The sequence below is a fragment of the Clupea harengus genome, unplaced genomic scaffold (assembly GCF_900700415.2).
Source record: "Clupea harengus unplaced genomic scaffold, Ch_v2.0.2, whole genome shotgun sequence".
Lineage (NCBI taxonomy): Eukaryota > Metazoa > Chordata > Actinopteri > Clupeiformes > Clupeidae > Clupea > Clupea harengus.
In genome coordinates this window covers 13,662-29,624 of record NW_024879667.1, presented here as the reverse complement: position 1 = coordinate 29,624, position 15,963 = coordinate 13,662, and the positions used below count along the sequence as shown (strand labels likewise).

Sequence of the window (15,963 nt, the reverse complement as noted above, 5' to 3'; positions counted from 1 at the left end):
CTGTTAATTTTTTTTCTCGTTTTGGCAATATGCACTATATCAAGTAAGGGTTCTACAAAGACTACCCTCAGCAAAACTGAGTTCAAGGTTCTCGCAATGACAAACAGCACTCGGCAAATTTGACTAACTACTGTGTAATCCCATCCAGTAGGCCTCAGACGATGCACTGTGCTGTATTGCCACTAGATGGTGCCATTGGGTATCACAGCTCTCCCTAACGCCAGTCAGTGTTGACTTTCAAGCGTAGCTCCGTCGGCTTGTTTGTATCGATGCGGTAGCTTCCCCTCTGGAGAAGTGTCATTCTGTTTGTTTTAATTGCTCTTTTTTACCCACTGTTCACTTTACAGCCTCGTTGTTTGTCCTTCCTTATTTTAGTTTGTGTGTTTTGTTTTGATGGTGTTTTTTTTCTCTCGTGCAACTATGATATACTCTGGTTTCACCAAGGACAAAGCCTAGATTAGTAGACTCATAGCAGGTCATGCCAATTTTAAGAAACATATGCATAGTTAGACTCGATAATGAAAATGGAATAGGATCGTAATGAACATGAGCGCTACTGTCACTGTCAGAAAGAAAACTTGCAAGAGAAGGAGAACACTGACATTACTCTCGTAGGCTACTCCAGGTTAGGTTTCTGAGTGCGATTATTTTGGTGAGCAGTTAATATTTCAGTTCAGTGCTTAAGGATTTTCTTAAAATGTTCTGAAGTGACTGCTGAAATTGTAAACCTATTTTGCTTGAAGAGAAGAACAACAACAACAGAAACATAGTTTTACAGTTACACTAAACATCAATCTGCATAGTGGGACTTTGTACTGAAACACAAGAAGGCCAAAATGCTTACATGGTAAAAGGTGGACCACTACATTAAGTTGATGTTGTTGGATGAACCTTGCGATCTCATGGGATTGTTGTACACATAAATCTGCCAGTTATACTTGTCAAACTTTTTAATGGTTAAAAAATGCTGTACTGTGTACAAGGTAAACTGTTACCTTCAGTTGTGTGTTTACTGTATTCTTTGATATCTAAATGTCATTATGTACTGGAAAGGTCAAATATATTTCTAGGATGATTTGGATTTTATGCCAATTGTTGATGTTTTTTTTTTTCTCCCTGGAATTATCAGCAATAAATACAAAATGTAACTGCCTTGACCTTGTCTTGGAGTTAGATTTCCAGTCTTAATGCAATGACTTTAATCCAATCAAACTTACGCATCAGTGCACCACTCATGCAGCATGTACACTTGTTTATCTCTTAGCTCTTGTTTGTCAACTCATACAACAACTTACAAACCTTGTGGGGCTCAAGAGCAAACTGCTGATCCACATCATCAACGGCTGCACCAAGTACCAGTGCCCTGGTCCTCAGGCACTGTCTACTTTGAACAATGAAGCCCTAGCATGGCTCCCGGACACAAACTTAGTTATTTAACTACAGTAAGAAATGTATTTCGAGACATACGAATATATATATATATACCTCAGAAGCAAACGTTTTGACCTAACCAGCACTGGTGAACTACGGGGACAATTCTCAGCTTTTTATTTGTTTTTCTATATACGCAGTCCTTGCAATAATTCTCGCTGCATCTGACTGATTCTATTGGGAGTGTGAGTTCTACTGCTGGACCGTACTTGCTAGTCAAATGAACCATTATTAAACAAGTGACGCTGAGGCAATATGTGTTAAAAACATCATTTGTTTTTTCCCCTTAAAGCACAAATACTGAGACAATGGCACTATATTTCCAGTAGATTTATTTGACATGTGACATGGTATAACAAGTCAATAACCACATATGGATTTTTTTAATGTTTTGGCTGCAAGAAGTGCTCGTGTTACAACTGGCTCTCCCAGGTTCATACAGTAAGGTAGAGTAACATTCTTAAAGCACCCAGTATAAGACTATTTTCAAATGAGAAGAAAAATTCGAATTTATAGTAAGACTTTAGGTTACAGGTAGTTAGTCAGACACAGGATCTCTTCAGACATTCCTGAGACATCTTTCTATGTAGACTTCTTTACCACTCTAGCCTCAGCTTAAGGGGAGCTGTAGCGGCCATAGAAGAGGATGCTCTGTGTGGGGTTGTGTCGGATGAAGAAGAGGAAGGGGTGGTCCGCCATGAACATTTTTGTATCAGAGGCATACTGGTAAGTGTAGCTGTGACAGCTGTAGCTGCGCCTGCCTCAGTGCCCTCCTCGGTCACTTCCACAAAGGACTTGTGCACGACCTTGGACAGAACCAGATTGTTGCAGGACATGCCGGAGAAGTCACACTTCTGGGGGCTAAAGGTATCCACCATGCCCATGCTGACCAGGATCTCCTTGAGGTCATAGGTCTCTTCCAGCTTGAACCTGGGGAGACCCACCTTGACCTCCACGGTGTGCATCATGTCAGGCCTGGTCCACTCCACAAGTTTGTCATACGTGAGCATCTGCTCCAGCTTAGGGAGTGGCAAAGAGAGAGGTTATATATCAGAGCAAGGACTGGGTATCTGAATGTCTGAATCTCTAATGATCCAGGTTGGACCCTCTGTTACATAGCTAGCACAGCTGACGAAAAGGACTATATGCTTAATTTTTCAAGTTTGAACATTCAAATATTAGTTTTGTAGTTGACAAAAACACTTACGTACATAAACTATAACCTCTAATAGGTTAGGTTTAGGCTGATAATAGGTTAGAGATATTTCATCTAATGTTCATTCAGTTCTATGTTAGATACTTTGCACCAACCCATCTAGCATTACTGTGCACGTCACTGTTTTACCTTCTCCAGTCCAGTGGTGTTGTCCTCCATGTTGTTTGGGAGCATAATGAGCATGCTCATGTCTTTACCCTCATAGGGGAGTTCCAGAATCTGGCAGTCGACATCGGGGACGTAGGTAAAGGGGAATGTAGCCGTCTGATGCATCATTTGCACAGGCTTACTTTCATTCTGCAAACAGACACAAGGACTTAATACACACAAGCACATGGGAGGGGAGTTCATTATCAACTGTTTTTGACAACCATTACCTCGTTGATCTTAAATTGTACTTCAGTGGTATTGCCCCTGTAGAACTTCATCTCCCAGTCGCCTTTGAAGTAGAGGGCGTTTACCAGCACAAGTCTTGTTTCATCATCCACATCCCCTTTAGCCAACAGATCCTTGATTTTCTCTACAATATAGATGGATCAATACGAAAACGAATAAGAACAGCTGTTTCATTTTTACGGCAGTGACAGAAAGGTACAAAAGAGGTGTTTTGTATGTAAGGTTATGCTGTTTGGGTTTCAGCACTGATTGATGATTACCTTGTGTCTTTTTCTCCACCCATTTGTTGATTTTTACTCGGGCCGCCTCTGCATTTGAGATGAAGTCAACAGCCTCCAACTCGGCAAGGTAGAGTGTCTTAGTGTCATCAAGGAATTTCTGAAGAATGGGAGGGAAAAAAACAAGAAATGATGGCTTGATCATCAAGTCAGGTCAGAACTATAGAGGCCAACATTTTCTGGCACTAACACACCCAGATTCCTGCTTCCTTTACTGGCATGGAAAAGTGTTGATCAATGTTACATTTCATGCCACATGCCAGTGACTGTGCTGTCTGTGTGAAGCAGATGGTCTTACCTCAACAAACTTGTAGGTCTTCTCTCCATAGAGGCGATTGGCCAGACTCAGTGCATATGGGGCTCCGTCTTTGTTGAGTTCAGCCAAGAGCTTGTTGAAGCCAACATGGACATCACCCTCAACTTTGTTAAGGTTCAGGGTCTTTAGAGAAAATGAAAAAGGATTATTGATAAGTGTTCAGTTATATTGTGCCGATAAAACTAAAGGTCGTATGGATCTTTCTATCGTCTTTTCCTACACTTTTCCTTGAAAACGTCATGAGATCAAGGAAAGATGTGAAGTACAATTCATAAGGACTTTGGCAAAGATAACCGCGGTGCAAAGAGAATCCGACTGCACATATACTAGGCTACTAATTATGCAAAGGTAGATGTTATTGGCTTGGGTCACGTTGATCGGTTGTTGATCGATTGTTTGTTGATGTCGCAAGGAATTGGGGCGATACTATCTATTTCCATTCATAAAGGATGCTCCAGTGTACCCTATACTAAAGGAGATAAGGAAAGGAAACATTTAAGCTTCTTTACGCATTCATGTCTGCCAGCATCATTTTGCTCAGTTAAAAGCAAAACACACTATCCAACGAATTGTCTCCGTTTAATAAAATATTTTTTAAAAACGTGGCTTCTGTATACGGGTAATCGTCATTGACTATAAGTATAGGCCAGGTAACATTAACCTACAAAAAAGGTAAAAGTATTATTAATAAGTGTTCTGTTACTATATTCTGTGCTCACTTATCATCTACATCATCAGTGGCGGTTCTACACGGAGGCCTGGGGTGGCCCGTGCCCCCGTAGACATGTCCCTGGCCACCCCTGTGGCCACCCCGTGCTGACTAAATAAAAAATTATGAATTGATTATGATTTTACACCCGAGCGCCAAAAGCGGAACAAATGCGACGCAACGTTCTACACGGGTAAATTAAAGCGGCGCACCCAAACACTGTAGTCTGCCAGGTGTGGTGCTCGTCGGTGAAGGAGAGCTCAGCAACTACTATTCGTTGATACCATGTGACGTCACTGTGTCTAAGCGTCGCCATATTTGTGTCCAACACGGCCGCAGTAGTCTGGCTGTGCGTCGGTCACAACCCACAGAAAGTAAAAAATCCCGGGATATGTTTTGCTGTTGGATGCGACAACTGTCGCCTAAGAAACCCAGATATACAATTTCTTTCTATTCCAAAAGATTTAGGGAATGACTGACCTGTTAAGTGAAATGCAGCACGTTGATACAATCGTGAATAATTACTGTGTCTTATTAAAGCTAAACTCTCCTGAGCAACTAGAGTGCTAATAGCTAGCGAGCTGGTTTTGCCCTTTACAGTACTAAAGGCTTTAGCTACATCTCGTCAGCCCATATGGCACTCTTAACCACCACTAAAATAACTAAAATAGATGGATATTGTACAAGATAAATGTAAATGTCAGGGAAAAGAAAGTTGGGGCAGACGCTTTGCAGACTTTAAGGGACAAAATAAAGTTGAAGTTAATAAATATGGGATCCGCAGCCAATAATCAATGCCTTTTCCAAATATCGCATGTCCTTCTGTCTCATTTAGATGTGCTATCACAGACATTTCTGGTGGGGCAATTTTGTATGACGATATGTTCGTTGTCATGACTGTTCGCCAGCTAAGTGCTAACCAACCACTAGAATTAGAAAATACTACATTCAAAAGTCTAAATTTAAAGAAACTATAAACAGAAAACAATACTATTATAATATTATTATTAATTATTACTATATATTATTATATATGACTACCTAGCTACTATGGTAAAAAAAATCTTACAATTTTGATGTTGCCCCTCTCGTTAAACCACTGGCCCCTCCTTGGCCCCCCTAGTAAAAAATGGCTCTAGAACCGCCACTGGAATTTGAGGGTTTTGGATTCTGAATTGCTTCAGGGGGGAAATTCTTCACGATTTACCGTGGAGGGGCACCCATTAGTGGTTTTAAAAAAAATACAATTAAAGAACAGTTCTAAATAACACGCTGTCTGAAGGTGGATACTGTTTATATAAGATTTAGGTCTTAAGAAGAAAACAACACTTTGATCACAAAAAATTTATTTAAAAATGTGCGATTAATTAGTTAATTTTTTTTAATCGATTGACAGCTAATAAATATATATATATATATATATATATACATATAATTTTCAGTCATAACAGTGAACCGTCATAACCTCCCATGCATTTGCTGTCATCTCTTTGAATCCCTATGGCTAACGCAGGTCGTGGTCATTTTCGGCAGGTCGCGTGGTTGGAACTGCTCAAAGTGCAGAAATGTGTGCTCAGAAAAAAACATGTGCTCAGTGCTGAAAATTAGAGGGAACATTGCACGACACCTTAACTTTAAACGGCGTATTCCAACACTGAAACCATGCTTTTCAAAAACGCTGCCCTAGGCAGATACATTTGAAAACTGTAGTTGTAGGTTGCATGGCACTGGGGTAGCTTGCGCTTGAGAGGCTATAAGTCAAAATAAACATGGAAGGTGAAATGAATATGCTGCTCTGTCTCACAATTTACTTACGATAGTTTAGTTAGTGTACTTCGAGTACAAGTACTTTTCCTGAATAGATACGCGTTATCTACGCAGAAGGTGGCACTGTACTCGGTGTGCTTGAACTATGAGTGAAATACGTTTAAACATACAATGAGCGGCGATTCTGGGTAAGACGTGGCCGAACTTTCCCGAACAGCTAGCTGGTGGGACAGTTTGTAATTCTATTTGTTTGTATGCTATTCAATATACACATAAAATATAAATATTAAAAATAACATTTCTGATGTTCGTATTTTTTAATTTATCAGCTAATATGTCATGCTAAAACACTCTTGTTTCGTTACTAATACATTAGGTGCTTTACGCATCTCCTCCCATCTCTTTGCGACGTACCCACTTTCCCACACCCACTTCCCAGCAGCGGTAATTGCGCTTTCTGCGCCTTTCTTTGGAAATACGGTTTTATGTCTTTTACCCGTATTTTACGCTGAAATGGCGCGTCCTGTTAGTAAAGTGAGGCCCTAAGTGTCAAATGAGAGGGGCAAATGGTAGCCTAATGAAAAAGTCTGTTTAGCCTAAATATTGGCATCTATATTATTAGTAAGTTTTTCATTATTTGGATAATTGATATCCCTTTTGGGCTAAAGTGATTTAAGACCTGGACGTGCTGGACCCAGTCGTCTAGACCTTCTTAAACAGGTTGACTTGTTCTTTTGTCTTTACCCACCCTTCAAATGATGCAATTTTAGACTTTTCAGTTTTAATGACTAGCTTAGGACCTCAAAGTTTTTTGTACTCGACACAAAACGTCAGAAATAAAAGTCTATAATCCAAAATTCTTCTGATTGTCTGTTTACTTAATAACCTAAATCATACAGTATAAAATTAGGATATTACTTTGTCTAGCTAATTAACTGGCATTAAGTGTATGTCAAAATACTGTGTTGCTTCAAGGTCAGTGGCTTCAGACTGCTTCACAGGGTTTCTTTCATATTAAATCAAACAGCCAATCAAATGACATTATTCTCAACATCACTGGTCAACTATCAATATTTCCATTTTTATATACAAATGCAACACCGTTTCTTCTTAGTTCTTATGAATATCTTTAAATCTTAAATTCTCAATCTGCAATTATTATTCAATTACAATATTATTACAAAACTATAATTTGGCTCCAACAGTTCTAAACAAAGAAATGGCCGAATGGTACAAATACAGACCTAAATAATGATGTTTTCACATTTCAGCATCTTTATTTTATTTTGAAAACATTTTCATTTGTATGTGTGTGTGTGTTTTAAAAGTAGACAATCTCATCAGATTCAGTTTTGTTGGTTTGGACACCGCCCAGCTCCTTCTTGTTGCCATATACGGGAAGTGGGTCAAACACACGGATGTGGATGTAGTCGTCTTCCTACATGAACCTGAGGAGATGGAGACAAGGACAGAGAGGGGCCCATAGAAAGACAAGGACAGAGAGGGAACCATAGAGACAAGGACAGAGAGGGAACCATAGAGACAAGGACAGAGAGGGACCCAGAGAGAGACAAGGACAGAGAGGAGAGACAAAGGGGGAGAAACAGAGGGAGAGAAGTGAAGGAGAAGAAGTGAAAAGAGAAAAATCAGAGAGTGGCAATAAATTACATCTACAGACAAGAATGGCAACAGTTATCTAATTAAATGAGTTCACTGAACAGACACAAACACACACACACACACACACACCACACACACACACCTGCATGCATATGATGTCTGCATGTACACATCACACACACAGAGAAGTATGATACCTTGATGAAGTAATTGGTCCCTGCCTATTTGGCTCTTGTACTTCTTGGCAGTGTAGCTGTAATAGTTCTTTCCTACTTTCTCATCAACAGCGGCTTTCACCTGCAGATGTAGCAAAGAGAGATTATATGGCAGGGCAGTGTGTGTGTGAGAGAGAGAGTGACACAAGGTGAGAGTTAGGCACTAGCTTACCATCCCACACAGCCCTATGATGTTGGTGCTTTAAGCTTTAAGTTAAAGTTGAGTATTTAGCAGATGCTTTTGTCCAAAGTCTTTAATTGTTGCTGATTAAAGTGCTATAACTGACACTGCTGTTCACATGCTAATGGCAAAGCAAACAACCACAACCGTTAGATATAACCACGACTGTACACACATGATTTGACCTCATGTAAACACACACCTGCATAAGCAGAGGGTGTAGGAATACTGTGAATATGAGGCTTTTAACTAAACTACAAAAACATATGTTACATTGTGATCTTTCTGGAATCATGTTCTATTCAAGTATAGGGTAGTACACAGATGTATCTCAGTCATTAGGAAAGGATTTGGCACTGGCCTCTCTGTCTGCACGCCCATGTCATGGACCCCCATGCCCCATTAAACTCACACTAGAGGACTCTTCAGCTAAATTCAAATGACATCTGTTTGGAACCTGGGTTTTACTGAAAATTCTGCCACATTAAACCCATCCCATGAAGTTGCCAACTTATCCTTAAAAAGCAAAAATTGCAACTGTTTAGTACCTAATTTTACTGATTGTTCTGGCACACTAAAATAAAACATATTATAATGTAATTGTAATGTCCTGCAAAGCACTCTGAGACAATGTCAGTTGATTGCTGCCTTAAAATAATTGGGGTGTGTAAGCTGTATCCTAACCCTGTGCAGTTAGAAACTCAAAAATGAAATTCAGTTGAGTTGAATATTGTGAAACATTCACCTCACCTCATCGCACATAGTTTGGATTTTCGGCGTCGCATCCTTGACCTCGGTTAGACCTCCACAGATAGACATCTCAGACGTTTTGTTGAAGAAAGGAGAGCAAAATCTAGAGAACGTTTGCAATGAAAGTTAATCAATAATGTTCGCTGAGAAGCTCATGGCTCATAAAGTTTATGGTTATCATGAAACCCGATGAAATTGTACATCTACCCAAGATAGAAACCTGCCTGAAAGATGTAAATCTTGGATGGCTAACAACTTCCTGCTCCTCAACTCTGATAAAACTAGATAAAAAAAAAATTAATACTGCGAGAAGTAAAAGTATTTTGACATTCAAAACGAATACTGGCCAAGCATCATATTCAGATTTCCGTAAAAACCTATTAGTTACATTACATAAACTGACATGAGTAGATATCTAGTCGGACTGGCCAGACAAGTTATTATTATTATAAGCAAATTATGTTATTTTAGTCTTCTGTCAGTTGATGGCTGCAAACAACAATCTTAGAAGGTTTGGGGCACTTGTGGCACATATTATTGACTCATTTAAGCTATCAATCTAACCTCAGGGTGAACAAAATGAGCCGAAAACGGAATAAAATTGAAATTCACCAAAATGTGAAACGGATTCATTTTGTTGAAACGGAAAATCATTGGCCCTATTTATTGACTCACCTTCAGGATGAACTCAGCCGACGGCGGACAACAGGTTTGTGGTGAGGTCAAGCGCTCTTCAGCTGGACAGAAAGATCCAGAGGCTCGCACCTGACTTTATACTGAAGTTATGCTGAGTCACACAGACGCATAGGCAGGTAGTGAAAAGGAGGGGGTTATTTATTGGAACCAAAGGTGCTCTATGATGGGAGGGTTGTTTTAATCGGTGCCAAGCGCCACAGGTTTGTCTGGTTGGTACAAAGACATCAAATCCCGATGAAAATCTAAGAAAGGTATTTATTGACACGCACACACTCTGAAGCCATGAATGCCAGGAATATGAAGTAACCGTCAATTGAACCGTGATAGAAAATAAAGATTTAATAAAAACGTATAAACCCATAGTAGCACAAAAGTTTCTTTTAACAGTACAAACCAGCACAAACGATTGAGACTATTTTTATGAGATTTGGTTGGGTTCGGCTGGTGACGTCACGCGTGTGAAAATTAAAACGGTAATAACTTTAAAATCATAATAGCACAAATATTTATTTTAACAGCACAAACGTAGCACAAACGATTGAGACTATTTTGATGAGTTTTTGACGTGGACAGGGGGCTGAGTGACGTCACAGCCCAGAAAATGTAACTTTAAACTAGAAAATGCATTTCCATGAAATGCAAAAGTTAAGAAAGGAAGAAAGAAAAGAAAGAAGAGTGAAAGAAGGAAAGAAGAAAGGAAAGAAGAGTAAAAGAAGGAAAGAAGAGTGGAGGAAGGAAAAAAGAAAGGAAAGAAGTGAAGAAAGGAAAGAAGAGTGGAAGAAGGAAAGAAGAGTGAAAGAAGAAGAAGAAAGGAAAGAAGAGTGGAGAAGGAAAGAAGAAAGGAAAGAAGAGTGAAGAAAGGAAAGAAGAGTGGAATAAGGAAAGAAGAAAGGAAAGAAGAGTGGAAGAAAGAAAGAAGAAAGGATAGAAGAGTGAACAAGAGTGGCTCTAGATAAAGACAGTAAAGAGAGAGTGAAGAGGGAAAATATTGAAAGAAGGAGAGAAAAATGGAGAGAAGCAGAGAGATAGAGTGAGAGAGTGAGTAGAGTGAGAGGGATAGAGAGAAAGATGGAGAGAAAAAAAGTAGAGTATGGAAGGTGTCTCTTAATATTCCTAGTTATACAGTTGAATGGAGAGGGACAGAGAGAAGAGGTCCCTTGGAACCTTGGCGCAGGTGTCAGTGAAGCACAGGTGCAAGCCAGTTTAATGACCCTATTATGATGTCATAATGGCCCAATGTAAGTAAATGGGAGAATTTGTATTAGTTTTTTCTTTTAAATATCTTAAAAAGTATAACGTTTAGAAAAATGAAAAATATATAGCGTAAGTGTTTACAAGACCTATGCAACAAAGTTCGAACATAGTTTCTACGAAAGGGATTTGAGCTGAATTAAGCGCAGAAGTTCGGTAAAAAGGAATAATAACTAGAATATGCATTTCCTGAAGGAAATACCAGTGCATGAAATGCAAAAGTTAAGAAAGGAAGAAGAAAGGAAAGCAGCGTGAACAAGAGTGAAAGAAGAAATGGACGGAGTAATTGAAAGCAGCGTGAACAAGAGTGGCTATGGATGAAGACAGCAAAGAGAGAGTGAAGAGGGAAAAGTTTAAAAGAAGGAAAAAAAATTGGAAGAAGAAGTTGGAGAGGCATAGAAGAAAAACACGTAGATGGAGGTTGGAGAGAGAGAGGGAAGTGAAAATAGGAAAGAGAATAGACTGGAGGAAGGAGACGTTAGAATGATCAATGGATAAAGTGGAAGATATAGACATGACATGGAGGAAGTAAAGGAAATGGAAGGGAGGAAAGAGGACTGTTAAGTCAAAGAAGGCTGACAAAAAGGTTGAAAAAAGAGTAGGAATTGATAGACAGAGTAATTGAAGGAAGAAAGGAAAGAAGAGTGAACAGTAGTGGCTATGGATAATGAGATAAAGAGAGAGTGAAGATGTGCGAAAATGTGTTCATAAAATGTAACGAGTAACGACACATATTGTAGAATGTAGTGGAGTAAAAAGTATAGATAATAGCTGCAAAATGTAATGAAGTAAAAGTAAAAAGTATGCACTATTATTTTTACTTAAATAAAGTACAGATACGTAAAAAACTTAAAGTCAGTAGAACTTACCGTTAAAATGTATTTCGCTTCTGGTATCAAGTGATTTCTCACCACCAACGCAGAGATGTGAATGTCATTCTCACCTCACTTCCCAAATTTATATTCCACTGCATGCTCAGCCACTCCCCTATTCCATGGAACAGGTTGGCTAATGCAACTCAGACATTTCCTGAGAACTACTAGATGTACAGAGTCTGCTCTCTGGACTCTGTACATCTAGTAGTTCTCAGGAAATGTCTGAGACTTTTTTTTACTTAATAAAACTGTGGTGTGTAACCTTACATTTTCACACCATTATCACATTGCATTATTCTTTATGCCACTGAGTTTGCTGTTGCAGTTGTCCTCTGGATTGAGGTTAAAAGAAGTAAAAATGCTAAAATCATTGCCACCTTTCTACAATCTTAAAAATATTGCTGATGTGAACAACTGAAAGTTAGAACAATCTCCGAAACATCCAGAATATCTGATCAGAAATCAGGCTCTGATGTTTTCTCTGAGTTTGAGAACAGACCTGCAGTTAAGCACCTTTTTGAACATTACCAGGTCAACTGCAATCAGAACTAGTCTTGGCCTAACCACCTAATCAGCTCAAAACTGATTGGAAGACCTAATATAGTTAGTTGGTTCTAAACTCTGAAAGTTATAAGTTATAATTAATCAATTCATTTTCTCTTGGTAATAAAAAAACACATACCTAAAATTCAGACAAAAATTATTTTCTTGATTCCTTAGGTAAGTTGCCTGAGAACAGAGTGCTCTCTAATACAGGCTGTGTGAAAACTGTTCTTTGGAAAGCATTTTTTTTAAAACAATTCTTTGGAAAGATATTTCTCAATTCAAAGGACACTGTAACCCAACCAAACCCACGCTGCCACACCCAGCTGGAACGTGCCCCCGTGGACAGCCGATTACGTTAGGGTGTGTTCATAAGAAACTGTTGCTTCATACTACAAAGTCCATGCATCGAGAAAGAGGGACAGACAACGGCTGTCAGAAAAGAACCGATTGGGTTTGTGGGTTTTGTTTTATGGTTGTGTGGTTACTCTTGCTATTAGAAAAACTGGTGTGAGGCAGTTGCATGTTCAGTCTGCCGATGTTCAATGAGTACGCCATATCTCCAGTTTGACTTTGCTTTTATGCCACAGTTGCGCTATGTTATTGAGGAAATCATCGTAAAATGAAATGAATGTTGCAGCTCACCTCCGCCACCTTATTTCTTTTCACCATGACACACTGCTAAGCTGGATCCGAGAGCGGCTCGGGGGCCCCGGTGTCCCATCAACACCCCGTGGGTGCCATCAGCATCAACCCAGCCGCCCCCGCCACGTGCTCCCCACCCACACCCCTGGACCTGCCCCAAGCCCGAGCCCCGCCCTAAGGCACAGTATGGCACAGAGTGACAGCACCTCGTACATCAACAGCAGCACCTGTGGTGGCAACAGCCTCGCCCAGCATCAACAATAGCCATTACCACCACCGCAACAGCAGCAGGGCCCTCCTCACCCCCAGCAGCAACAGCCTATGGGCTGCGGCGCTTGTGGTTGCCGTGGCAGCTGTGGCGGCGGCGGACACGTGTCCAGTTACTACTTCCACCAGATGGCGCCGGCGAGACAGGTGTTCCAGCAGATGCCGCACATCTTCCCAATCTCCTCCCTCTGCAGCAGCAGCTACCTCAGCCAGGGGGCGCCACAGGGTAGCAGCACCACGCAGTTGCCCTTCTTCCCGCAGGGCGTCGCCACTGCCACCTACCCGGGCGGAGCGCTCCTGCACAAACACACGCACGCCCATATGCACGGCCACGGCCACACACACTCGGAGCATGTGTTGAAAAAAAAAAAGTCCATTTGAGTGCCTCTCAGCCTCTGAAAAGGTTTTTACAGTAGCAGATGGACTTTGGCCAGCTACGGGTTTCAGCAGATGGCGGCCTTCAGGGGCTTCTACCCGCAGGTGTACCCAACCACCATGGGCTCCATGCAGGGTGCCGGCGTGGCCATGGCGGGCGTGGGGGGCATCAACAAGAAGAATGGCAACATCTCCTGCTACAACTGCGGCACCACCGGGCACATTGCACAGGACTGCAAGCAGCCCTCCATTGACGCCACACAGCAAGGTAGCCTTCAAGGCGCTTCATGTCTTTAGTCTGTACATCCGTATAAACTGTGGTTTGTTTGGTTTCACATAGAAACACCCTAAAGGGATTTATTTTGGAACCTTTTCAGCCTTGAAGAACAAGGGATTTATTTGAAAACTCCTCTGTAATGCCCTTTCTTTCTGAGGGTTCTAAATAAAGCCTCTATATTCTGTATTCTGGCAAAAAGTGCACAGAGAGCTCTTCATCCAAAGATGGTGGTTCAGAATGTTCCAGAAGAATTTTAGGCCCCTTAGCAGCTTCTAGGCAGGACCTTCCAGGATTATTCTATGATGACAAATGAATCCTTCACACATATACAGTATATGCCTATAAAAGATTTCACAATTTGGATCTCACTCACTCTTGCTACTCTCTGTCACTCCAGGTGGTTTCCGGCTACAGTACGTCGCCTCTCACAATTCTGAAGCACTAGACAACACGGAAGGATGAGTCGCTGCACCCACCAAACATCTCCTGTTGGACGTTGGCAATCCACCCGTAAACACTATATTAGGAGGGTGGGGGTGTCGGCTGAGCTCTTCATCTCACCGCCACTCCTGTCCCGCCATTTCATCTTTGCATTTCTTCAGGTGTGACTAAAGACTTGGCAAACGTGAATACTTGTGCCTCCTTGTTTGTACACAAGAGGGAGAGAGAGAGAGAGAGAAGCTGTCTTGCTTCATGTAGGGACTCTTTCCAAGTGGCTTCTGGTATTTTGCACTGAAGACTCGCCCCAAGACAGCGGCTTATGTTTACTAATTTATTTTTTAAAGATGTTTAAAAAAGAAAATAACAAAAGGCATATGTGTCTCCTACGAGTATGAAAGGTTTTTGAAATGATTTGTTCATTGATTTAAAAAGGGAGATCCATAGTGGTCTAAGTCTAAGGGTTTTTTACCTTTTTTACAATTGTATATTTATGCTCTGGAAAAGAAAACTATGTTTGGTTCATTTTTATTATTGTTCTTGATGTTGAATTATACAGTAAAGAAAATACAACAAAAAAGGGGGAAATAGAATTTTGTTTCCTTTTTTCCCTTTTGCTGCAGTGTTTTGAATGTACAACAGTTTAAACTTCTTTGTGCTAAGGAATTTCAGTTTTCAAAAACATTTGAGCGCATTTCCAGTCTACATAATGTGAATTCCCAACTACAAAGTTTCTTTTATCATGTTTTCATCATGTCATAGTGAAAAATAGCTGCTGTTAATTTTTTTTCTCGTTTTGGCAATATGCACTATATCAAGTAAGGGTTCTACAAAGACTACCCTCAGCAAAACTGAGTTCAAGGTTCTCGCAATGACAAACAGCACTCGGCAAATTTGACTAACTACTGTGTAATCCCATCCAGTAGGCCTCAGACGATGCACTGTGCTGTATTGCCACTAGATGGTGCCATTGGGTATCACAGCTCTCCCTAACGCCAGTCAGTGTTGACTTTCAAGCGTAGCTCCGTCGGCTTGTTTGTATCGATGCGGTAGCTTCCCCTCTGGAGAAGTGTCATTCTGTTTGTTTTAATTGCTCTTTTTTACCCACTGTTCACTTTACAGCCTCGTTGTTTGTCCTTCCTTATTTTAGTTTGTGTGTTTTGTTTTGATGGTGTTTTTTTTCTCTCGTGCAACTATGATATACTCTGGTTTCACCAAGGACAAAGCCTAGATTAGTAGACTCATAGCAGGTCATGCCAATTTTAAGAAACATATGCATAGTTAGACTCGATAATGAAAATGGAATAGGATCGTAATGAACATGAGCGCTACTGTCACTGTCAGAAAGAAAACTTGCAAGAGAAGGAGAACACTGACATTACTCTCGTAGGCTACTCCAGGTTAGGTTTCTGAGTGCGATTATTTTGGTGAGCAGTTAATATTTCAGTTCAGTGCTTAAGGATTTTCTTAAAATGTTCTGAAGTGACTGCTGAAATTGTAAACCTATTTTGCTTGAAGAGAAGAACAACAACAACAGAAACATAGTTTTACAGTTACACTAAACATCAATCTGCATAGTGGGACTTTGTACTGAAACACAAGAAGGCCAAAATGCTTACATGGTAAAAGGTGGACCACTACATTAAGTTGATGTTGTTGGATGAACCTTGCGATCTCATGGGATTGTTGTACACATAAATCTGCCAGTTATACTTGT

The 15,963-nt window shown here is 40.5% G+C and overlaps 1 protein-coding gene and 1 pseudogene across 1 annotated transcript; one reads left to right on the top strand and one right to left on the bottom strand.

Moving 5' to 3' along the window:
• Nucleotides 1-1,941: 1,941 nt before the first annotated feature.
• Nucleotides 1,942-13,477, bottom strand: LOC122129526 (annotated as a pseudogene).
• Nucleotides 13,478-13,597: 120 nt separating this feature from the next.
• Nucleotides 13,598-14,270, top strand: LOC122129525 (zinc finger CCHC domain-containing protein 14-like). Its single transcript, XM_042704452.1, has 2 exons — nt 13,598-13,799; nt 14,206-14,270. Exons 1-2 carry the CDS (start codon nt 13,607-13,609, stop codon nt 14,268-14,270), a joined length of 258 nt encoding a protein of 85 aa, XP_042560386.1. The 5' UTR covers nt 13,598-13,606.
• The last annotated feature ends 1,693 nt before the right edge of the window (nt 14,271-15,963 follow it).

Coding starts and splice junctions, on each gene's coding strand:
- LOC122129525 (XM_042704452.1), top strand. CDS start 13,607: ATGGCGGCCTTCAGGGGCTTCTACCCGCAGGTGTACCCAACCACCATG. Junction 13,800..14,205: donor CATTGACGCCACACAGCAAG/GTAGCCTTCAAG, acceptor CTGTCACTCCAG/GTGGTTTCCGGCTACAGTAC.